Source organism: Cenococcum geophilum, assembly GCF_001692895.1.
Source record: "Cenococcum geophilum 1.58 unplaced genomic scaffold K441scaffold_97, whole genome shotgun sequence".
Lineage (NCBI taxonomy): Eukaryota > Fungi > Ascomycota > Dothideomycetes > Gloniales > Gloniaceae > Cenococcum > Cenococcum geophilum.
The window spans coordinates 144340-170076 of record NW_027137655.1 but is presented as its reverse complement, the minus strand read 5'-3'; the positions used below and the strand labels follow the sequence as shown (position 1 = coordinate 170076).

Below are 25737 nucleotides of genomic sequence, written 5' to 3'. Positions count from 1 at the left end.
ATAGAATATATCTATGGACCTCTAAGTACCGGCTACTTAGTACCTTAAGTAAAAGATCTCCCCTAACGCAAGGTAGAATAATAGGAGTTAATTGCCGCCCGTATAAGGCGGAGCGCTTATAAAGGGCTTAGCTAGAATAGTAATTAAACTACCCTGGAGGCACTAATAGCTCCTTTACTATAGATGGGGGGTTAATATATAAGATTAACTGGCTAGGATAAGTCTACTGCTTAGGCAGTGTCTTGCCCTAAGAAGGATAGGCGTCGGAAGTGAATTATATAATGCTATTCCTACTAAGAGAGGCGTTATTAGGGGTTATTGTTAACTTCCGATTCTAGTTTATAACTTTATATAAACGCTTCTAAACCCTACTAAGGTATGCGGCGTCCGTTAGGGATTGTCAGCTATTTAAGTTTAGCAGTAGCTTAGCTAATAGCTACCCCTAATAATGCCTTACTTATAGATTACTTTAGGTACCTATAGTCTTAGGCGCAGATAATACGTAAGCTAAGAGTAATTATAGCTACTAAATATTGTACCACAGACACTATATAAAGTGGAAAAGGGCAGCTAGTATACTCCGCCTTTTCCTTCTACCTTCTGTTCTAACTCTGCCCTAGGAGAGAAATAGAATATAAACGTCGTGCTCCTGGTTTTTATATGCCATTAATTTAACTCACCTTTAAATTTGACCTCTTAACTATACATCCCTTAATATCCCTATAAGAATACTAGACATTATATATATTACCTCAACTAAGCTTAAATACGTTACTAATATAACCTATAGGTCCTTAATCGGTACTTATAAAAATATTACGATATGCTATCGCCCCAAAGATAATATACCTGTTCATTAACTTACTAAAAACCTTAAATTATCCTAGAATCGTATTAATAATAAAGATATAGCATCTGCTAGCAGGGAGAAGAAATAATTGTAGCTTTCCGACCCTATATAGAAATAGATGCCTTATATGCCTACTTAAATACCTAATAAGGTTAACTTTTATAAAATCAATAATAATACGGAGGGTAATATATAAGAGGATATGGAAATATACGCCAATTACCTTAAGAGCCTAAAAGGCCGCAGTAAAACTAAAATAGTCTTACCTAAGCTAATAGAGGGCTGTGGCGAGGCTAAAATAGACTTATCTTAACTAAAAGAGGGCCATATTAAAGGTTTACTAGTACCTTTAGGTATATTTATAAAACACCTATATATTTTTTAGCAATACTAATAGTTAAGTAAAGAATAGTTTAGCTAATTATATAAACTTCCTTAGAGATATATCTCCCCTAACTAAAGTGTTAACAATTTCTAATGCTATAATTTTAGACGGACAACTAAAGTATCTCTTATTATAGTTGCCAACTTACTATATAATAGAGGACTTAAAGCGTCTCTAAAACCCTAGATATAGATTAGTTATATCTATATATAGTCCTATCGCAGTAGTATACTAGTATCCTACCTAGGTTTTACCCGCGGGTATACCATATAAGAAACTTATATTATACTATACTAAGAACCCGCGTTACCTCTATTGTTATACTATAATATACAAACCGCTTAAAGATGTTATAATAGAGATAGCTTAGAAGGGTAAACTATATAAGCAAAGAGACCAACTAGGAGAGGCGCTAGATAATTATTTAGATCTATTAAGGAGAGGGACATATAAAAGAAAGGTGGATTACACCATAAATAGAGCCTTTAAGAAGCTAAAGAAATAAGAAATTTCTTATAAAAAAAGATTTTCGCAATTACATTCTTATTTTCTAGCGTTAAGAATTAAGGCGCTAATTAGGATTTCTTTAGCTTGGTATTGTTTTTCTATTTAGTTACTTCCATATTAAGAGTATCTCGTTATTATTTGCATATACATTAAATTAAAGTTAAGAACTTACTTATAGTAAAGTCCTCTACCTTTATATACTTGGCAGTAATAAGTTAGTCACCCTATAACTCGCTAGTCCTCCATAAAGAATTAAAGTTAAGGTATTAAAGTCTTTAGCGTTTTTATGGGTAACTAGGGTGTAGGTTAACTCTAAATTTTATATTAATAAGGTGGGAATATTAAAAATAAATATAGGATATCTCTCTTAATATTGGCCTAAGTTGTAACTCTAAAAATAGGATTTTATTTTAAGAACTAGATCTAATTCTAAAAACTCTATCCTATTCTAATTTTAAGCTAAACGTACCAAATATAACTAAAAAGGTATAGCGTTAAGCTAAGCGGTTCAACGGTCTTGGAAGAAAGGAGCTATTTTTAGTTATAGCTTAAGTTACAATTTCGGGAACGGAATCTAATTCTAAAACTAAGATTCTAATTCGGGTTTACAAAGTAGACTAATTAACTGCTATAAAAAGGGCGTAATTTTAAAAAAGGATCCAGTTTTAAGAACTAGATCCCAGTTACGGGAAATAGGTTAATTAAGCGCTATAAAATGGGGTTGGCTATATCTATATTTAGTATATTAGGTTTATTTTATTTTAAAACTAGCCATGTAATTAATTATAGGTACTTACACAACCAACCCAATAATTAACCCGCTGTCGCCAGCTATACCTTACCTAGCGCCTTTTAGCATTGCTATATTAGAGCCTTACTCTATTTAAGCCTTACGTATTATAGAATAAACTAAAAGCTAATAACTATAATTATTAATAAATACTGCTTATAACTTTCCAATAATACTAGAACTCTATATACGCACTATATTTTTAACCTATACAACTAGAACTACAAATAATATTCCTATACTTTGGGTTATCGTAGCTTAGCATTTAACTAAGCCCCGCGAAGCCTTAGTCTAAGCTACGTTAGATTAGCTTAACTTTTCTATACCTAACCTTTAAATCCTCCTCGCGTTCCACTCGCATCTTACTTCCTCCCTTATACTTTTCTCTTTTGCTATTCCCTTATTTTAAGACGCGCCCAATATATATTTAACCTCCCTATACTTATTTACTTCTTTGCCATTATACCATCCTTATATGCTAGTCTCTTTAATCCCCCCTCGCCTACCTACCTACCTACTACGCTGGCCCTCCTAACGTAGCTCTTAGCGCGTTCGCTTATAATAGCAAATCTCTTTAAATTAGAGATAATTAAAATAAATCCTATTAGAGAAGGACTAAATAGCTTTTGCAATTTATTTAACTTAACTTATTAGGATTTAGGTATCCCTAGCTCTTTAGACTTATTGCGCTAAATAGGCTATAAAAGTAATTATTAATTTATCTATTATAGGTTCTCTTTAACATATATAGGGCTTAAAAATCTTATAGTTAACCTTATCCTAGTATTATAGAACCTTCTCGCTGCTTAACTACTCCCGTCTAGCGCTAGCCGCGGCACTCTTTATAGTAACCTTCTTTAACTCCTCCCTTTAGTTAATTCTAATAACTTTAATATTAAACGGTTTACCCCTTTCTTAAAAATAGTTATTAATCGCGAATCGGATAAGGACGTTTAGAGTAATACTATTACCACTATAATAGAGTCTACGCCTCCCCCCTAACCGCTACCACTTTATATTTAATAAACCCTATATCTATATAATATAAGTAGCTTTACCAACTTATCTAAATATAGGAAATACGTAGATTATATTCTAAAGGAGGAGCTAGGCTCTCTTTACGTAGGGATTCCTAGCTTATATAAAGTATTCTTTAGGGAAGTAAAAGGTCTTAAAGAGGCAAGCGCCGCCGTTTTTAAGAAATATAAGGAAGGGGATAATCCACTATACACTGAGGGTGGCTAGCGTAATTAGCCTAAAAGCGTAGAGCAGATTAATATCCTAGAGTGGTTTAATAACTTAATTAAATTATTTTTAGGCTTTATAGAGGAGTATAGGTCCGCCCTAAAGATATAATAAACGCTTATTATATACACCGAGCAGCCCTTATAAGGGTCTACAGTAAAGTAAAAGCTAAATATTAGTTTTATAGATAATCTAATAGCTAGCAAAAGCTCTTAATGCTATTAGTTGTATATACTTATACTAAAAGAGCTAAAGAGTAATTTAAACACTGATATAGCTTCGTAGGCATAGTTTAATTTAGGAAAATATATAAGAGAAGTCTTCGCTGCTTAGGATACTCGTCGCTTTATCCTAGGCTTTACCCTCTATAAATCTATTATATGGCTATAGGAGTATAACCAGGTAGAAGGCATTATATTATTACTATTTAATATTAATAAAGACGGACTATAATTTACCTTAGCAATATTAGGATTTCTCTAAATGAATAAGGAGTAGCTTGGGTTTAACCCTACTATTTTAATATTAGATAGTAAGCGATATATTAAGGTCGTGCGCAATAATTAGACTAAGTATCTTATTCTTAATAAACTTATAAAGCGGGCACGCTGTATTACTAGTCGAGCGACTACTTACTAGAAAGTATACCGTAAGGGGGACACCTCTAAGATACCCCTCGTTATTAAAGACTTGTAGCAGTACCTGTAGCGCAAGGAAGAAGGTAAACTGCTATATAAGGTAATGGAGAAAGAAGTAGTTAATATAGCTAGGTACTATTACCACGAGACAGTTTATATGGGCGGTAAAGAAGATAATATTTATAATAACGTCTATAAGGGGCTAGATATTATAAGAGCGACAAACTATAAGCTAAAAGACTTAATAATGCCTTTAAGACCGGCTAAAGCGAAAATTAGTATAAGGCAAGGCCAAAGTTCTAGTAGAAAGAGGTCATCTAGCTATACTAACGCCCTATTACCGCTTAGCAAGCGTATATATTTAGGCTCTCTGCCTAAAGGCGGAAGGCGCCTTATAACCCTAAATTAAGTATATTAATATATTATTACTAAGGACTACGGAAAGCCTCTTTATAAGGTAAGCTCTTGGGCTATAATACTTACTACACTAAAGGGTAGCATTAAAGGATATAAGTCTTTATATACGCGGGCCGGCATTATCTAATATAATATTTTAATAGGCAACCTTATAATAAATAAGGAAGATAATAATTCTTCTTAGCTAGTATTCTTAATTAACTTCGATCTTACGATTAAGGAGTAGTAAAAAGGGCCTTTAGGAGCGCGGGGTAAGACTAGCATAAAAGCGTTTATAGCGATTAGAGTGCTCCTAGGCGAGATATATTTAGCTTAGCATAATTTTAAGTTATTCTTTTAGGTGCTATTCTAGATATGTATTTACTATAATGGACCTAATAGAAAAGGTAATGTTGTTAATAGGTTTAATAAGTGGAATTCTATAGATATAGAAGAGCTAGCTAAGATAAAGAAAGAAGAAGTAAATAACAAAGGGGATTTTCTTAAGGGTGTAGGTGATAACTTTTTGCCGTACTATTAGCTACTAATCCCTTAGGTTAATAGATTGCGGAAGGTAGTATTTCTAAGCAGTGGGAGGCAAAAGGGAAATAATAAAAAACTTCCTTCTTAAATAAAGGAGGTGCTTTAGGAAGTAAGGAAGGATCTAAAGGTGCTAGTAGAGTAGATAGAATAATATTTTATTACTCTTTTACTATATAAGTAAAGTTTTGCGGAGATTCGGGCGGCTAAGGCTAGGTAGTAGCCTTGGTTAAAACGTATATAAAATAGTATAGGGCAAGTTACCTAGGCTAAATAAACCTAGGAAAGAATAACATTTTATTTTCCTATATTCTTCTACCGTATAGGTTAAAGTTTTGCGAGGATTTAGGCGGCTAAGGCTAGGTAGCAGCCTTAGTTAAAACGTATATAAAATAGCGTAGGGCGAGTTACCTAGGCTAAATAAACCTAGGAAAGCGGATAACCTAATCTTCCGCTAGGCCCCTATACCTTACCATCCTATATAAGCTTTAAATTTCTATAAAATACGTAACCTACTCTTTAGCCTACTAGAAGCCGCCTTATACTATCTAAATAAAGGCTATTAGAGAATTAATCCCTTACTCTAGCCAATCCCCTACTTAAATAAGTCCCCTATTTAAATAAATCCCCTGCGGAAGCTAATGCCTATATATTTCGCCGCCCTATAGGAACCAATCCCCTACTCTTAATAATCCCCTACGGGATTTAATCCTTTACTTTAACAAATCCCCTACGGGATCCACTCCCCTATAGGATTTACTCCCCTATGGTAATAAATCCCCTATAGGATCTACTCCCCTATAGGATCTACTCCCCTATAGCAACAAATCCCCTACGGTAATAAATCCCCTACGTTAACGAATCCCCTACAGGTGCTAATGCCCACGTATTTTACCGCCTTATAGGAACTAATCCCCTACGGCTTATATTCCTATATAGCTTTTGCTCCCCTATAGGGGCTAATAGCCACATTTTCCTCTCCCGTACGGGAACTAATACCCTATGGCTTCCGTTCTCTATTCCCAGATCTATAGATACTATTAGCTATATCTTTTACTCCCCTATAAAACAAATCCCCTATAAATTCCGTTCCTATATATAGTAACTATATCTTCTACTGCCCTATAAGAACTATACCCTATAGCTCCTACTCCCATACGGCTTTTACTCCCCTATAAGAACTAATAGTAATTTCTTTTACTCCCCTACAGAAACTAATTTCCTATAGCTTGCGGTTCTCTATAGGGGTTAATACCCGCTTTCTCTATCGCCTTATAGCTTTTAATTCCTTATAGGAACTAACGCTTATATCTTCTACTCCCCTATAGAAACTAATACCCTATAGCTTCTATTCTTCTATTCCTAAATCTATAAGCAATTTGCCTATACTACTACCTACTATATAGGTCTTGTTACTATAAGAGTAAGAAAGTAATTTTAAGAAAGTAATAAGTAATAATGCCACTAGCTATAAGATCTATAAGATATATTTAATACTCTATATATATAAGCGAATCTATATATATAAGTTTAAATTCTTAACTAATCCAGCGCCTTTAAAATTACTTTTAAAATCTTAGTTTAATATAAGAGCCTTACCTAAATGCTTATATATAAATTTCTCCCCCTTACTTTTAGCTAAGCTATAACTAATCCGTATAGTGTTCTTAATCTAATATAGTATATTAGCACTAGCCTCTAAACTCTCTTTTAAATATTGCCTTACCTATCTTCCGTTTAATTAATAGTCTAAAAGCCGCTCTATATCCTTTTTAGAGATATTAGTAGTAGTATTAGCTTACTTTAGGAAGGTCTTCTATACCTACTCTTTTACCGGTCTCTTTAGCTCATTATATCTAAGTACAAGATATATTCTGCTCTGTATAGCTACATTAAATACGGTAATCCTATTTATTATAAGAAATATAATACCTTAGAAATACTCTATCTATCGCAGGAAGACGGATACTAGGCTATTATATCGGATATTATTTAAAGTTCTTTCTATAAGAAAGACATCGGCCTTATCTAAAAGAAAGACAGCGCTCTAGCGGTAAATGTTTTTAACTATTAGAGCTAGGTTTTGTTCTAAATAGGCTAGATCTATATTAAGGTCTCCTATATAAGCCTTCTTATAGTTAAACTAATATATAAATATACTTATAAAGGGGAACAAACCATATAGAGGGGTCTCCTCTAAGATTCGGTAAGTGCTTTAGCTATTAATATCTTTCCTACCCTAGGTGGGCCACTAAAATGGTCAGCCTTTAAAACAGCTAATGCCTTGCTAGAAAACTTACTATAGTAAGAAAACTAGGCCTTTCCCCTTCCCTTTAATTATATTATTAAACTTTAATTTCCCGGACCTAGACTAGTAGCTCTTTATAAGTCCTTAAAGCACCATTTTCTTATCCTCCTTAATTGCGAGTGACTTAAATGCCAAGGCATTCCATTTAATGTCCTTAATATTAGCGACGGCAAATTCACCTATTAGTACTTGTATTAGTATATATAATTCGCTAGCTCTAGAAAAAGAGTATAGAAAGTCTAACCCTATTTTTTATCTACTAAACTAAAGGCCAGGGCTGTTAGTAAATAGATTAGGTACTTATTATCTCTTATCTCCTTAGGAACTAAACCTTAATTCTTTATATCGCCTTACCGATTGGTCCCTTAATTAATCATGCTTATTCCGTACGCATTTATAGCAATTAGCTACTTACTATAGTTAGAATTCTAATGATAAAATACTATCGCGTCCACTATAATGCGGCCGCTTATAGAAAATCTTAATAGGCCATCTTTAGTCTAGAAAAACGCGATCCCTTTATATTTATAGTAGTTAATACCTCTTAAAGACACAAACTTCCGGCCATTACTAATAAGATCCTACTTTATCTCGGCTTGTCTCTTATGACGCTCTAGCGGAAATACCTTAAGAGACGTAATTTTTATAGTTAAACAGAATTCCGGAATAGAGAGGGTGGTTTTTACCTCGCTAAACGCCTTCCTATTATAGCTAAAATAGTAACAATTAAGTTCGAAGCTCTTTTTGCTAAAAAGTAAGGTTTTAAAGTTGCCTAAATTATATATAAGGCATCTTAGTTAATCCAAGCCTTCGCAAATCGTAAGGACGTGCGTATTTGGTTTAAATAAGGCCTAAAAGAGATTAAAATTAATTTCGCTATAGTCTAGAAGCGGTAGGAGACTATTGGTTATAGGCGCGAAATGGTCTTTAAGGAATCTTAGTAACCCCTAAAGGTAACTAGCGCTAATTAAGTTAGGAGAAAGACTCTCCTAGTATGTTTTTAACTGGGGTAGGAAATTAAATATAAGGTTTATAGGGATTTAGAAGTTAAATTAGAATAAGCTATATCTATAAAAAGGTCCACTTACTATAGGCTTGTTTTCCCAAAGGGAGATAGCTTATATACTGCTTAGTACCACCTATAAGGCGTCTCTTACTTCTTCTAAATTTATGCCTAGGTATATACTATAGTCTTTCTTATCCTTTTCTAGCTTAAAGTCAGTATCTAAGTTAATATATTTAAAGGCACCTAAGAGATAAACTAAATTTCTTCTAAAGGACATAAATATACTAATTATATATATTACGCTTACTTAACGTATCTAGCGAAGTCTCTATAGTCTTATACTGGTAGTTTTATTTATCCCAGCTATAGTAGACGCTATATTAGCGTATTTTCAAATATATTTTAGGGATTTCGCGAGCATACATCTTATTTAACACCTTAACTTTAACCTTAGAACCTCTTACTTCGGGTATCTCTTTAACCCCTAAACTTATAGGGGGAGGTAGAAAAGGTAGAGGAGGTAGAGGAAGTTAGGCCGCTTAAACTATCTTTAATACGGCTATAAGCATTTTAACTATAAGATGCTACACTAACTACCTATAATGTAGATGCGTTTAGCTTAGGCTACTAGGGGGGGTGTTTATACTATTATAAGGTAGTAAAGGCGCTAGCGTAACGGGCTTAGATATAACTAGCATTATTGCTTTATAAAGCTTTAATAACGTAATACTAATCTAAAATGTAAGGTTAGAGTAAGAAGCTAAGTATAGATAGTATTGTTTCTTTAGAGGATCCACCTTCTTTTATACCCGTTAATAGGACCTAAGTTGCTGCTATACCGCGAATATTTACTATACCGCTTACTTACCCTAATTAACCTTAGATAGCGCTAGACTATATATCTTTAATAGCGTTCTAACATATTAAAGAGTTTAACTAAGTTAAGCTATAGGGTATATACTAGCTCTTATTGTGGGATAAGCCTATAATTTATATAGCTATAGGGGGTATTGTAAAGGATTGCGTAAATAATCCCCATAAGCTAGGTGGACGTTATAGATCTGTAATAATATGCCTGCTATTTCTCTAAGGGGCGATATCTGTTTAGCGGAGGCTTCGGACTAATAAAGAATTAATCTTATATTAACTGTATAAATATTAGTATAGCTTACGTTAGAATAAGTCCTAATTAGGGAATAGAAAGAAGAAAGATATAATAAGTCTAATAATATATAGAGTGCGGTATATTAATGGGCTAAGATATTATAACCTGTAAAACGAACTTAAGATAATTAGCTAACTAAGTTTAGTAATCTTACCCCTAGTTACCCCCCAGTTGCCTCCTAACTTCCCCCTAACTTCCCCCTAACTACTATTAACTACTCCTTAAATACCTACTAATTGCCCTATAACTGTTATAAACTTTCCATTAACTTATTATTTAACTACTATAATATTTAGCCGCCTCTTAATCCATCTATTTTAGCGCGCCAATCTTACCTTTTCGCTAATCTTAAGACATGGAGTTACCTTATATTGTACTACAGGCGAAAGAAAAGGATTCCTTTTCCTACTAAAATGGCTATAATAGAGTAACTAACTTAGAGCTTAAGACTCTTCTTAAGTAGAGCTAAGAAATAGTTATTTTACTTAAAGCTAAGCTAGATAAGCGCTAGATCGTAGCAAAGCCTTAGTCGCTCGGCGTTATTAAGTATAGTAAGAAACTCTAAAAGAGTGTTGTAAATCTTAGAATCTTAGGACGGCTAGATAGTAGAGCGGCTAAACTTACTATTATAGCTGCCGGGATTCTAAAGACGAAATAGACAACTTATAAGTTAAATATCTATTAAACGTTCCTTAGCGATATCCTTTATTACTATAGTTAGGGGTTAGTCTTGCTATACGCTATAAGCCTTAATAAGTAAAGAGTGACCTCTCTAAATTCTTAAGATTAGATTAGGCTTATATAGTATCTTAAAAGCAACTAAGCTACCTTTAAACACCCTATCTTAGACTCGCTAGCGGTAGAATATTATATACCTTATAGGAATAGTAAGTTATACAATCTTTAATATAAATATCTCGCTTATCCCGTAAAAGAGGTCTATAAATTAGATCCTTTAGTTGCGCCCTTTTAGAAACGCCCGTTTCTAAAAAACATAAGTTTAAAATAAGAGTTAGCTCGGAGCAATTATACTTATTAATTAGACATTTATTCTTTAAACACTAATTAGCTACGCTAAGATATAGTCTAGAATTTACAGAATCCTCTAGCTAGTTAGACTCTGTAAGTTAAGGCTATAATTAATCTAGCGTAGAAAGAAGGAAGTAGTATAGATTTTCCCTTCCTATATTAATAAGGCCGAATGCTAATTTAAAATAAGATATATTACTAGGCTCTTTATCTATAGCTATAATTTAAACTTGCTTAGCAAATTATAGGGAGATTATAAACCTTAAGTTTATAGTGCTTCTTGCTTTCCTATAGCAGTATTAGGACAGTTATTTAAAACTAGTATACCCTTAGGGTAGAGTTCCATTACCATCTATTAACATTACATTAGAGCCGACTCTTAGGTTAAGCGTAAAAATTAAACTCTCTCTTTAATTATGTAAAGCGTTAATTTAATTTAACCTTACCTTTTATAGGCGAAAATAGCGCACTGTAGGACTACTAAATAGCCTGCAGCTCTTACTAGGCCTTATAATAAGGATAATAAAGCTAGTAAGTTCCTTAGGGCCTATAACTATATTTCTTATTATATTACTAAAGACCCTAACAGCCCCCCCCCTACTGTGTATTTTTACTAAGATCGCTTAAACTAATAGGTCCACTAACTTTAGAGATATACCAGTTATTTCCGGACCTATTTTAATAGGCTCTTTATACTAGATAGTATTTAGCAAAATATATCTTATACTATTTTAAATTTTGCCTATTAGCTTTAAAGCTCTTTTTTTAAGTTTCTAATTATTGTCTGCGATATTATTAACGGGAACCCTACCGTCTATTATCCTAAAGAGCTCTTAATATATGCCGTCTAAGCCTAGGTAATAATAGTAACTAAATAGTTATAGGTTAAAGATAAAAGTAAGGGCTAATAGAGAGAGCTACTAACTTTAGAGAGATAAGGATTATATTAGGATCGGAATAATAGAAAATGTAAATATGTTGTCTAAGGAACGCGCTAAAGAACTACGGCGTATATTATTACTAGCTATATAATATATATAGATAAAGTAGGGTCGTCTTACCTTAATAGTTAAATACTTTAGATCTGTAATAAGTATAGTAGGGTAGGCTATAGAGCGGATAGCGTTAAGATTAAAGGTTAAAGTTAGGAGAAACGTTGCATCCTTAATAGGCTATACCCTACGCAGTGCGCGAAATAGTAACGCGCCTAGCCCATAAAAAGAGAATATAAATTTAAGATAGCTAAGGCTAGTTTTAGGTGTTAATGCCCAACTCTATAATGGGGCTTAGCCTTAAGCTTTAGTCGGTATTATTACGTGTATATAACGTAAGGGTCTATTACCTAATTGCGAAAATTATATAGCTGGTAAAGGAAGCTATATAGACAAATATGCTAATATATAGCTAATGCGAGTTAACGCGGACACCTTACCCTTTTTATTATATAATGCTTTAAAGGATTATATAAACTATAGCCTATTTTTATTTATAGACCTAATATCTATACTTAATTTCTTAACCTATTAATAGTACTAAAGGTTATACTAAATATACTTAGTTGGATAATATAGTATAATTTTATAATTTATAAATTCTAAATAAATGGACTAAAGTTATAGGCGAAGCAGGTTGTTCTTTAAATTTTTACATTATTTAAATTAAGCTTACGGCTTTAGGCGATATTATAATTATATATAGTATAGCCGGCAGATATCTAGTTAAATTACTTATAAACACTTATAACACTTTATTAGTATATATACCTAAATCCCTCTACCTACTAGCGCTCTATATAGTTTATAAAGGCTTAACTTTCTTAAATTAGAAATTATAGAACGTTATAGGAAATGCGCTATAAATAGAATAAGCTAGAAGTAGAACCTAAAGCTAGAAATAAAACTTTAGGCTAAAAAGAATAGCACTATTACTGCCGATTCTTCTACCTAGTAGGCTACCTCCGTTTCTTCTATATAATAGGCTAAGCCTTTAATTTTAAATAGTAATACCCCTATAGTGATCTAAGACTTCTTATTAGAAAGCTATCTTTAATCTGATCCTATAGAAGATTTTATTTCCCTTTTAGGTTAGTAAGTAGCGCGTCTTCCTTTTTAGTAAATTTTATTTTAGACTTTAGCCCTTAGGGCTTTAGCTCCTAGGGCTGCTTAACCAGGTTAAAAGGTAAAGGGAATTGTTAAGGAAGAATATTTAATATATATAACCCGTCTTTCTAGCGCCTAAAAGCTGCTTAGATTAAAATTTCTTCCAAATTAGCATTTAAGGCGGCTCCTGGTATTGCTTTATTAGAGTTAAAGCCAAAGATAGTGCTTAGTAGTAGTTTTTGGGTATGGAGGCGATTATATATAGGGGATATAACCCGCTTATAATAATTGCTAGTAAGCGCAGTGCTTTAGTCGGACGTATATGTGGATAAAATTAAAGGGGAATAGTAAGACCGCTAGAAATAATGCTTTATAGTACGCTTTGCCTTTAATTAACTAGTAATAAGGGTTAGTAATCCTTATTGCCCTATATACCCGTAGGCCTCGTTATTCTTATTACTACTACTACTATTACCGTCCCTAGAGTCGTCATTATCCGTATTGTTACTATTATTACTTCCGTTGCCGTAGTTCCCGGCCTTACCTTTATCCGTAACATTCTCGCTATCCTTATTATTACTTTCTTTAGTTAAGCCGTTTATAAGATCGTCTAGAATATAATTATAACTATTATTAGTCCTATATTCTAGTAGTCTAGTATTATAAGGAGATATATAGTGCTAGGGGGAGAGGCTAGTGGGCCGCGTAGTAGAGACCGCTCGCTTCTTAATACCGTTATAGTTATTAAGGCTAAGGGTAGGAAAGCTGGAAGGCGTGGTTCTCCGGGAAGTAGGTAACCTTTATTACTTCTTAGGTTATACGCTCTCGCTACTCTTACTAATAGAAGTATTAGAGATATAATTAATGCTGCCTAGCTAATTAAGCTAATCAGACCTCCGCTTCTTTAACTTCTTAACTCCTAAAGACTCTTAACTAGTAGCTACTAATATCCTAAGCTCCTGCCTAAACTGCGAAGCAGTTTTAATATAACGCCCCTTAGCTAAATTATCCGTTTAATTACCGTCTAGCGTTAAGGGTATAGTATAATTATACGTAGGTATATATATCTTCTCTTCTAGCGCTTCTAATAAAGGTAGCTCTTTATTATCTTTATCGCCCTTACTACTGCTATTATTCCCATTATCTACTAATTATTAAATAAGCTATTATAAATTAAAAGGGGAAGCGTATACCTAATTAATAAGGTATTAGTTAATTATCGGCTTTGTTAGCTTTGTTATTAGCATTACTAGCTTTATTACCCTTAATTTCTGAGTCCAGATCGGCTATATCATCTTTAATAACTATTGGATTTGCTACTAGTTATTAAAACTACATATTTAAAACTGCTAGGGAAAGAGGGAAAGTAGTAGGGTAATTGCTGGGATAATTACCTTAATTACTTCTTTTAGAGGCTTAACTGTTATTTCCATCCCTATAGAAATCTTCTTTATTATCCTTATTATCCTTATTATCCTTATAATACTTATTATTAGCTTTCTTATAATTATATATAGGGTCTATAGGCGCTTTATTAGACGGAATATCCAAATTAAGGCCCTAGGTAGAATAATATGCTATTAAGTACCTAAGCTTATAATACTTCTTAACTTTTTAGAGGGAAAAGAGGTACTCCCCTACTCCTCCTTTTAGGCTTACTGCTCGCGCTTTTCTTAGGGGCCGTAATTGCATAGTGCTAAGATAAAGCTATTAATTTTCTAGGGGGACTAGTGTAGAAATTGTTCTTATTAAGCGAAATTTTAGGAAGAATATAAAATAAAGACTAAGGTAGTGCCAACGTTATTATTATTAGAGTTGCTATTATTTTATAGCTTTTAAAAGCTTTAAGGGGGAATTAAAGGTTTTTTTAAGTGCACGTTAGTCCTCCCTTCGCCGCTAGCACTCGCCTATTACCCCTTACCTTTTACCCCTCGCCTAGGTTTCTTATTAAATTAAAGCATTTAATATATACGCCTCTGGCATAGACTAGGGTTAATTGCCGTTTATAAAGTATAAAGGTTTATAAGGGCTTAAATTCCTAGCACCTAATTAATACCCTTAGCAAATTACGATTAAACTATATCCGCCTATCTAAGCTAGTATATTTAGCTCTAACACAGCTATTACATCTAACCCCTTATTAGGAGGTTAGTGGCTTAAGTTCTCTACCCTTATTCCTTAGTAAAGGGCAGTACTAATATATTTATTTACTTCCCAATAATACCAATCCGGCTAATCTTTTACGCTATTTATATTAATAGGGTATAAAGCCCCGCTTATACGTACGTGTTGCGAGCTATCTATAACGGAAGGAGGTAGTGTTATTATTAGTAGCGGGCGGGGTTCTCTAATACTAACTACCTAGTAATGGATACGCCTGCCGCTTATATAGTAATCGTATATAGATATATAAATGCGCTAGGTAAAGGACTGCATAGGGTACTACACAAGGTGCTATATAATACTCGCCCTCCTAATATAGCTAGCTAGTGTTAGAGATTCCTTTATAGTCATGCTGTAGTGCTATAGATCTATTATACGCCTAAAAGCTACAACCTTTTAATTTTAATCTAGGTGGTTTCTACTATAGCCCTATAGCTTAGAAGGCCGGATTATTAATCTTTTACCGCTCTGCCGCTAAGCAGTTAGGCAGAGCTAATAGCCCCTTAGCCCTAAACTAGTAGATTAAACGGTATCTCTAAAACATCTGTAGTAATATAACTATACTATTAGGCAGGTATATATGGCCACCTAGGCAATACTCTATATAATATCCGTTTAAATAATACCTAATATAGCCCTGTATAGGGTGGTCGCTTAAATCGGCAACGTCTAGCTGCTTTTCCGCTAGGTAGCCTAGTAGGCATACTAGCCGTAATATAGGTGGCTTTAGCTATCGGCAAACGCTAAAGCGGGTTATCTAACTAATAGTATATCCTAGGTAAGAAAATAGCGTATAGGTTAGCTAAAACAAGTACAACGTAAGCTCGCTTAAGCCCTTAAGGGGGCGGATATAGCACGCCTATCCCTCCCTACCTTAGAAGGAGATATGCGGTAGAGTTAAATAAGACAATAGTGCTAACGCGGCTAGTAACTGCGGAATTCCCTTAACCCCCTTTTTATGGGATGGTTGCGGACTAGCGCCATCTAGAAGGTAAAAGAAGAGAGGGTGTGTATAAAAGAGAGGATAGAATTATAAGGATATAGACGCGCTTAGCGGATAAAGGCGGCGCTAAAAGAGCTTAATAAAAATTAAAGCCATTGGCTCTAGAGGCGGGAATTAGGAGAGGAGGCTAAGACCGTCTATATATCACCGTAAAATAGAAACTCGCCTATCGGAAAGGCCGTAGTTAACTATATTAATTATTAGTCTAAGATACGGGGGAATAAAGTAATAAGCGGGCTAGACTTGCATACGTATTAGCGCTAAAGGGACGGCAGAAATGCCTTAATGCGACCGTGCTAGGGACTAGCAGTAAGAAGAGGAGGAGGCGTAGTATTAGGAGAAAGGAAAGATGGAGGATAAGAGGAAAAGTAGTAAGAGAAATAGCCTTTTATAGTTAAGGTCAAGGGGCAGTCTTGGCTTGGCCGGGGTTAACAAGCGAGGGCGCCTTGCCCGTAAAGGAAGCCTCTATTTCCTAATACAGTTTCCTACGTAATAAAATAACTAAGGAAATATACGAGCAAAAAGTAGGCCAAGTAAGGATATAGTGGAACCGTTTACTTAATAGTAACTCTGGTAATACTAGAATATATATAAACCGACCCGCCTTAATATGTTTTAGGATATCCGTATACACTTTTATTACCTCCGTATATATAAATATGGGATTTACTTTTGGGATGGCCTATATCTTTAATAGCTGCTCCTCTCTAATTATATTTAAAGGTAATATAATAATAGTAATAGAAGCTCGAATTAGTAATGGAATCGCCTGTATTATTATACTCTTACCCTATAATGTCTTCGCCGCTAGGAATAAGTCCCTCCGCCCATATATTACCCGTTTTAACACCTTAATTTAACTAGGTCGTCCGCTATACGGATATAAAAGCTTAATAGCTCTATCTATTACGCTTAACTGTTTATCCTTACTTACCTCTTATAAGGCTAGAAGCTTATCTTACACGTCCTATAACTACCTCTCTACTAGAGACGTAAGATCCTCTTATATACGATTATCTAGCTCCTATAAGCTCTGCAAGACCTACTAGCGTTTTTATTTAACTGCAGTCTTCCGACCCTAACGATTAGTGTTTTTCTTCTAAGCTATAGTGGTTTTCTATGCGGATATAGCGTCTAGTAGTAGTGGAGGCACTTTAGGCTAAGGGAGGATATTTTTAAGGAAGGACCTAACTATAGCACCTACTAGGTGTTGCAATAGCTTTAAGTAGTAGATATCTATATATCTATATAGTTTTATCTATATTAGTAGACTATTTAATAAGATATAATACGTGCTTAGGTTTTTAACAACGCGTTTTTTGACTTTAACGAAATTAATATTAGGACTAAGTAGTAGCCGTATAATAAAATTCATACTATTTAGAAGCCCTAAGTCTTAAAAAAAAAGTGACTACGGGGTTTAATAATAACGCGTTATGTAAATAAATAAATTAGATATCCGCAATCTCCGTTTTGCGGATTTTACTTAGGATTTTAACAAATCTCGCCAAAGCCTCTTAGACGTGATTTTGCAATTCGGAAGACGGCGTAGGTTATTCCGATGCTAGCTAAAAAATCGCGTCTAAGCTCGCTAAGGTAATTATATAGAATAATGTCGTACTAAGCAGCTTAGTGTATTACAGCCTTAAAGATAATAAGTGGTAGAATTATACCCCCTAACTATTACAAAAGTAGGCATGAGCTAGAATACAATATACTAAACAGGGTAGTAATTAAAGAAGGCTACGTACGCGTAACTATGCGTAGTTAATATAAAGACATTTGGATGCAGAACAGAATAAAATAGGTTAGGTACGAGTATAAATAGGGGTTGTAGGGGAACGTGCGTAGGTATCTTGGGACGAACATAAGCACGGGTTAAGAACGTCAAAACGCGTAGAGACATAAGAACGTATAAGTCCCGTAACAGTACCCCCCCCCTTACTTCTGAGCTCCTACAAGGCGTGTCGTGTCATATATACCAGAAAAAAACCCATTACGGGAAAAAAATTTCGTTAGCCTTTTCTGCCCTTCTACGTCCTCCATTACACAGGTTCCTCCAGTTCGGTCCTTCCATATTTAATTATTAGGCCACTAACTTGTTAGGCCCAAAGCATAGCCTAGCTTCTGTTACCAGCTACACTCCTATCCTCGCCGTTTAGAGACGCATTACTAAAGCTTATACAGTCCCTTTCTCGCTTCTAGCAGCTCTACGGTCTTCCTTTATATATCTATATATGGTCCCTCCTTACCAGGTCTCGTCCCGAGACCAGTAGGGCCCCCCCTCCGTGGGGGGTATCGTGTAGCGTGTATAGGGGTAGGTAGGTGGGAAAAATAGATGTCGGATTACGGTGCAGTGTTATCTTATCTTAGCAGGTTCTTGTCAATACAGTGCAGTATTTATATCGTAGGCAGGTTCTTGTCGGTGGCAGTACGGTGCCAGCGCAGGTTCCGTAGGCATATCAGCACGGGATCTTATCAAATTCGGGTAGCAGTACGGTGCCAGCGACGGGTCGTCTCGTAGGCGTAACGGCACGAGGCTTATTGGTTCGGGTAGCAGTACGATACAAGCGACGGGCGGCTTAAGACAGTCTAGGTATCGGATGCGAATAGCTTCGGCGGCAGCAGTACGATACTAGCGACAGGTTTAGGCGGCTTAAGACAATTCGGGTATCAGATGCAGAGAGCTTCGGCAGCAGGTTCGGACGGTGGTAGTACGGTACCAGCGACGGGGTCGTAGGCATATCGGCACAACAGGTTATCGGGGTCGTTTCGCAGGCGTATCGGCGCGAGGTCTTATCGGTACGTAGGGTAGTACGTACAGGTCAGTAGGACAGTAGTAAGATACCAGCTTCCGTGTTCGTATTCGTCATATAGTAGGATGCGAGCCATCAGGTTAAACCGAGGGGCAGTAACGTGCCTGTTCGTAATCGGTAGCAGTAGGGTGTAAGCCATCGAGGTCCGTATGCAAATCGGCGCGGAATCTTGTCGTACCAGTTCAGAACCCTAGCGTCCTAGTCTACCCGCAGCCAGTAGCTCCTGCATCTACCCCGTAGGCGTAAAAAGGCATGCTCCGCGACCAGTAGCCCACAGGCCCGCTAGGTATAGAAAAGGGATCCAAATATAGTGTCACGGAAGTGGGCACGAGCTGGAATACAATGTACTAAACGGGGTAGTAATTAAAGAAGGCTATGTACGCGTAACTATACGTAGTTGATATAAAGACATTTAGATGCAGAATAGAACAGAACAGGTTAGGTATGGGTATAAATAGGGGTTGTAGGGGAACGTGCGTAGGTGTTTTGGGACGAACGTGAGCACGGGTTAAGAACGTCAAAACGCGCAGAGACGTGAGAACGTATAAGTCCCGTGACACTAACGCGTTAATGTACTTAATAATTGTAACTTACTCTTAATTGCCTGGCTGTATTATTCGAGGCCGGCCAGCCCTATTAGTTCCTATAACAACTCTTACAGTTACAATAACGCCCATTTAGAAGCCGGTTTCATTAAAATTCCAGGTATCTTTATTAAGAATGCTATATTAGATCTTTATATCTTAAACGCGCTTAAACCAGGCGCGAATAAGCATAGGATCTTCGCACTTAGCACGCTAGTAGTCGTACTTGCGATTAAACTATAATTTTAGGCTATTATGGCGGTTGATATATTTCCGTGCCTAATTCTTGCCGATAGGTTATAGAGTAGCCAGCAACACGTTTTGGGCAGCTAAAATAGCACCCATCTACCCTACGGTCGCAATCCGGGGCGGCATACCGCGTTAATCCATTAATAGAATCCACTGCTTAAGAGCCTCTTCTTATACGGGTGTAAGGAGTTAATTTTTGGGTATAGAATCGCGTTTTAATTTGATGCCTTTAACGCGTAGTTGGGCGGTGCTTCGAGGCACGTCGTAGATGGTGGTAGCTGCTCGGGGACTTGGAATTTGGCCCTACTTGTGCGCCTAAATAGCTAGATCAATCCTACCCTCTTGAAAGGGGGCTTCTTGTTGTTGTGGTGTAGCCATTAAGGTAGTAGCTAAGTAACGCGCCGCGTTTTGGGTGGGGTGGCCAGCTTGGGGTATGGCCAGCTTGGGGGTGGATTACGTTAGTAGACGATGTGCACGGGCCGCAAACGGCCGAGATTTCGGGGCCATTTCGGAGGAACGGCTTGGCCCATCCGAGGTACGGCCGGTCTAAATGCCCGTACCTCTACGACTGGGCAAGGGTGTGCTGGGATTAACGACGGATTTGCTTCGAGGCCATGTACTAAAGTTTGTTGGAGGGAAGAAATTTTTCTGGTGCGGTTATTAATTCTTTTAGAATTGCTTGGTGCTCATGTAGAATAAGAGGCGGTGCTGCTTGTGGATCACCCGTAGGGCTTTTCCAATGCTGCCGTTATGTTTGCAGCGGGAACGTGGGTATTTACTTGTGAAGGTTGTAACGATGGGAGGAATGCTGTTATTAGACGTTACTGTTTGCATGTCAATGGCATCATTACAGGTTTGAGAATTATTATACGATAGGCGACTGGAGAGATGTTGGCGCGATTCTGAGCTGTCCTGGGCATTTTCTTCATCTTCTGACGTTTCGCCGTCCCCTGAATCATCTTTGGTATCGTTTTTGTTTATTAGGTCCTCAACGTCTTTGGGAAAGAGGTGTTGCGGTGCTGGCATTGATGTGTCCTGTCACCTTGAGCAATCGTTCGTTGGGCAGCGTTAGGCTGATGGCGAGGGTCAACTTTGGGTAGAACCAAGGCACGTGAAGAATCGAAGCCCCGCAGCGGACTTCGCAAAACGCCATCCCGCCCTCAACTCACCCTCGTCCACAGCCTGACGGCTGAGGTCATGCCCTCTTTTCTGCAGCAAAACCTATCGCTCTCTTTTACGCAGTGAATAACTGGACGAAGGCAGTATGAGCGCACAATGGACGTGGAGTAAGGACCACGGCGACTACTACTATTACAGGCTTCGACCTGGTAAGAATCTTGCGCATGCTAACCAGCTTTGTTGCTAAGTATCTGTAGGGACAGAGCCTCCACAGTACGACCTCATATGGGCGAGGTAAGGCTAACACGTCCGGCAATTATCTGAAATTCTAACCGGCGATAGGAGCCAGTTGAACACCCCCCAACCCCCAGCTCCTGCCCCAGCTCCTACCCTAGCTCCTGCTCCTTTCCTAGCTCCTGCTCCTTTCCTAGCTCCTACCCTAGCCCCTGTTCCTTCCCAGCAGCCCTCGTTCACTTCCAACACACAACACGAGTATTATGGGGCTCCTACCAACAACGTATCACCCTACGGGAATATGGGGTCGCACCCAGGGCTTCAGAACAATGCACACACGAACCAACGCTCATACTCCTCGGGCCCTGGCATAGGAACGAACCCAGCATATGGTCATGGGCATGGTGGATCTGGAACTATAGGCTATGGTTCAACAAGCGGATCGTCCTCAGACCATACACGTCACAGCACGGGATCATCTACATTTGCAGGGTCTGCCGATGGCACTCAACCAACAACTGAAGCCAACCAGAGTTTGTCTCACATCTGCCGCTGTTCTGCATGTCCTAACGGGTATTAGATTACATGGCTTCTGCGGCATTCGCATCGAGTGACGCACCAAGTGACAATGAAGCATATGGAGCTCCGGGTAAGTATAATGTATGGATTCTTTTCATAGCTAACAGCTCTAGGCTTTGAGACCGTTCGCGAGCCAAAACGATTTCTTAGAAAGGGGCGAATCTTCGAGACTCCTACTGAGATTGAGGGCAAAGTCCGGCGGTACGTAGTCATCCGACCGAAGTCAAAGCATTGCCTATGTCTCGCGATCCGTACCTATTCACGAATGGCAACAGCGAAACCTGGGGTAAACGCCGACGACCATGCCCCCTTAGTCTGTGGCCAAAGACAAGTCGAGTTACACCCGAATGAACGTCCACTCAGGAAAGAGAAGCTGTCAGTTGTGGTTGAAGAGGACACCCTCCGTCTAAATCCGAGGGCCAGATTGGACTTCGGCAGAATTTTCACCATCGATCACAAGGACGTTCATGTGCGCTCGGTTGGTAGAATAGATCCCCAATCTATGACACTCCTGGAGGATTACTTCCGTTCCGGAATTGGAGTAGACGAACCGGAGGAGGACTAACATATGGCTTCCGCGTCACGGTTAAGGACATTCCGGCAAGGGTCACTTGACGTTTTCCCAATTCCAGGTGGCATCTACTTTGGTCGGAAAAATTATTCCCCCGTAGCCCGGCTTCATTCGCGAACCACGGCTGAGTTTAAGCTGGAGATATGAAATGTTGGATACGGTCGCATATCCAATTTCACGGTTCTTTTTGATCATGGCATTTCAATGGATGTAGGGAGGTCTTAAGTGGCCACCTAGTTTCATTGCGAGTTCCTTCGTATTTGAACCGCCGAAGGCAACCTACAGAGAAACCCCTCAATTTCACTGTCATCAAAGGCTCTTGCCCGCATTAAGGATAAATCCTCGTCAGTTTAGCACGCGTGACGACTGTTCACTTATCTCCACGTCTCTATATTTAGTTGGATACGCATGTTTCGTTCAAATAATTTTTTTTGTAACCGAATTTATCAATTTTGGATGGAAAATTTCCCCCGGGTTTAAAATATCCTTTTCCAGGTGTAAGTGAGCACTGCATAGCGGGATATCCGTGTGTTCCAAGATTTCAATGCCATGTATTTTGGAAGAAACCTTCTCCGTCCCCTGCATCAGTACCCCTGTGGCATGTGAAATTCATGCCTTACTACAATTGCCTAGGTACCATGAACATGTCAAACAATGCGGAACACCGTATCCAGCGGAAGAGCCATATACAGCCCCAAGTATTCGCAATGACGGCAGTGTGTCCAGAATTGGCCTAGAATGTTAGAGCAGGTGAAGTTGCATAGTCGTGTTGATTACGAACGAATTCTATGTACACGCACCTTTCAATCTAGCAGTCTTCACGAAAGGGCGAGTACATAACCGAAGCATACATAGTAAAGCATTGTAAGCGACCGGATAGGCTAAATATAGCCAGCCTTGTGTGACGGAAACGACCGTACCCCTAAAAGTATTCAAAAGAGTGTAGCAATCCACTTCGTCCTCTGTTCATCACGTAAATGCAAACATCTCTAATCCTTTGATCGAGATGTTGAGTTTAGTCATACTCAGGATCGTCGAAAGGTTCGATTGAAGGGCCTTCGGGTGGAGGAGGGTCTTCTGGCTCCTTAGTATTGTACCTATCAGCTAGAAATGTTCTCTCCGCACAGCGGGTATCGTGGGACCAAAGTTGGATTGTCGTACTAACAATCGCTTTTTGGTTTGAGATGGAGTTTGCAACCGTGTTAGTTGCGTCGGCTAAGATGGATTCGGGATGGTCGAAGGGCAGTGATGCCTTTCGGACCTCACTGGCCACGGTGTTCATGGCCCGCGCTTCATATAGGATGTGGTGAGTCTCGCAGGAGCTAGCCGCCGTGGAACGAAAAGCTCGCTTGAATGCTCTGCCTATGACTAGAGATAAAGTATCGGCGGGTGACCGAGACCGGCTAAAAGGACGAATGAGATTCGTCAAACGCTGGAGCTGCCGATTCAGGAAGATGATTTGTAAGGCATGATTTTTCACAAGAGTCCTGATTGACCTAGGGCCGGTATCGAGGAAGTCGGTTTCGGGGTGATATTGAAATGAATCTCCGAGTCTGCCGTAGCTGTCACGCTGCTGCATCGATGACATGAAGGTAGCCTTGAGACAATCGAGGAAAATGGACGGTGTACATCCATGCATCCGAGATATTCCTAGCTGCGCATCAGACAATGGGCAGTCGCGTAGAAGACTCCGGCGACCGAAGATGTACGTGCAGTGCTTCGATTGAATGCCAGAAAGCGGATCAGCCGCGGTCATTAGTGGCCCGTCGGGATGATCTTGGCCTTCGACAATAATGAATGGTTTGAATTGGAATGGTCTGGAGTAATGACTACCCTCATTGCTCACGGGGCGACCTTCGGCCGGTAGGAAGTTTCGGCGATAGACGGCGGCGATGCGAAAGGTGATATAGCTCTTCCTCCGCATCGTGTCAGGAGGACGGAAACGGCTCAGCATACTGTAGTGTAGTTGGAATTCGATGGCAGCTTTGTTGTCTAACCATGTTAGAGATGAACAGCTCGAAGCTAAGATGAGAGGTACCTACCAGGAGTACCGCCTAATCCCAATGGCGCCGCCGCCGAGAAGGCTAACATCTTCCAGAGCAGATCGGCTGATTGCAGTTGTGACGTTGACGATGAGAGCAGTGGTAATATATGTTCAAGGTTGATGGGCAGATGGGCAGATGGGTTGGTGAAAAGGCGTGGATGAGACGAGAGCTTACGAGGGTACTTAAAGGGACAGGCAGCTGTGTCGCGGCCCAAAGGAAGGACGATACGAACGCCAACCGCGCTGCCTTATCCACTGTTGGCTCAGCGTTGATTCGCTATGTTGCAGCTATACCGCCGGATTTGCCCCACCGGTGACGCGAAAAACCGGGCGTTGTCCCAATAGACAGCTTGCGCAGTCGGGGCAGGGGTGCCTCCTGGTTTCTTACACCTCATATTATGGCGTTCTTTCGTAATCAACTAAGCCCTATATAGAAGGCTCGGCGCAGTATGCAAAGCCTTGTCGAATTTGACGTTTTGTAACCGTCGGTAAGGAGGCGTTCTATATGCGGCTTAGTTGTAAGCAATCCTGCAGATTCTACAGGCCCTGCGGAGCTCTGCCGAATAACCTCATCGCTCCTGCCTACCTGTCTTATTGCTATGGATTTTAACGACAACAACGACGCCGAATTTAATGCAGCTGCTAGAGTTATCCTTACTATAACTTTTGTTACTGCCACCGCGATTGCCACCTTAATCCTGCCTATATTAATAGAGCTTAACGACTTATTAAGCAGCGAGGAAGATTGCGAAGATAGCGAAGATAATAAGCAGCTATGGCTTAACGCGCAGTAACTCTGTTATATAAGGTGCCGGTTAAATATAAAGCTATTTCCTTCCTTTTAAAGTTTAAATACCTAAGCGACGGTAATTGTATAAAGTATAGCAACTTTATAAGAGCTTAAATTGTTAAGCTTACTGACCTTCTATATATTAACTAAGTTGTCTTTTATAACTGGTATACCGCTTATTTAATTACTGCTTTTTTGTCAGGTGACGAAGTCACCTCACCTATATATATTGTTCCGCACAGCCGTGCCTAGCATCAAGCCAGTCACTTACTTACCTTTTGGTTTGTGTAGCTAAGTAGTGCGGAGCTTATCACCTCACATTTTTATATCCTCCTTTAGCGACTTAAATTATGCCGCTAACTTAGCGAACTAGTTTAAGAATTCGGCTATTATACTAGCTAGATCTTATCTATTGTTAGGTGAAACCTAAGTAAATAGTTATATAGCCGTAAGGTACGGGCGACCCTGGGGCAACCTAGGGGTAACTCGCCCGTAAGGCACGTGCGCTACACATACCTAGGAAAACCCCTTCCTACCTCGCACATAGACTCCTCCTTTTCCCTTAAGGATTCGTCTCTGTCTATATAATATACCCTATTATTCTATTATTAGACTCCCTACCTATAT

The 25737-nt window shown here is 38.3% G+C and overlaps 2 protein-coding genes across 2 annotated transcripts; one reads left to right on the top strand and one right to left on the bottom strand.

Annotated features, from left to right (window-relative positions):
- Positions 1-21037: 21037 nt before the first annotated feature.
- Positions 21038-22646, top strand: K441DRAFT_744143 (uncharacterized protein; the record flags this gene model as incomplete). The annotated part of the gene is made up of 5 exons (XM_067654418.1): positions 21038-21101; positions 21150-21186; positions 21235-21659; positions 21707-21775; positions 21819-22646. The coding sequence occupies 5 exons, from the start codon at positions 21038-21040 to the stop codon at positions 22268-22270; spliced, it is 1047 nt and encodes a 348-aa protein (XP_067496563.1). The 3' UTR covers positions 22271-22646.
- A 645-nt stretch (positions 22647-23291) lies between these two features.
- K441DRAFT_682891 (uncharacterized protein) lies at positions 23292-24367 on the bottom strand (the record flags this gene model as incomplete). Its single annotated transcript, XM_067651631.1, has 2 exons — positions 23292-24268; positions 24319-24367. The coding sequence occupies 2 exons, from the start codon at positions 24365-24367 to the stop codon at positions 23292-23294; spliced, it is 1026 nt and encodes a 341-aa protein (XP_067496562.1).
- Positions 24368-25737: the final 1370 nt, after the last annotated feature.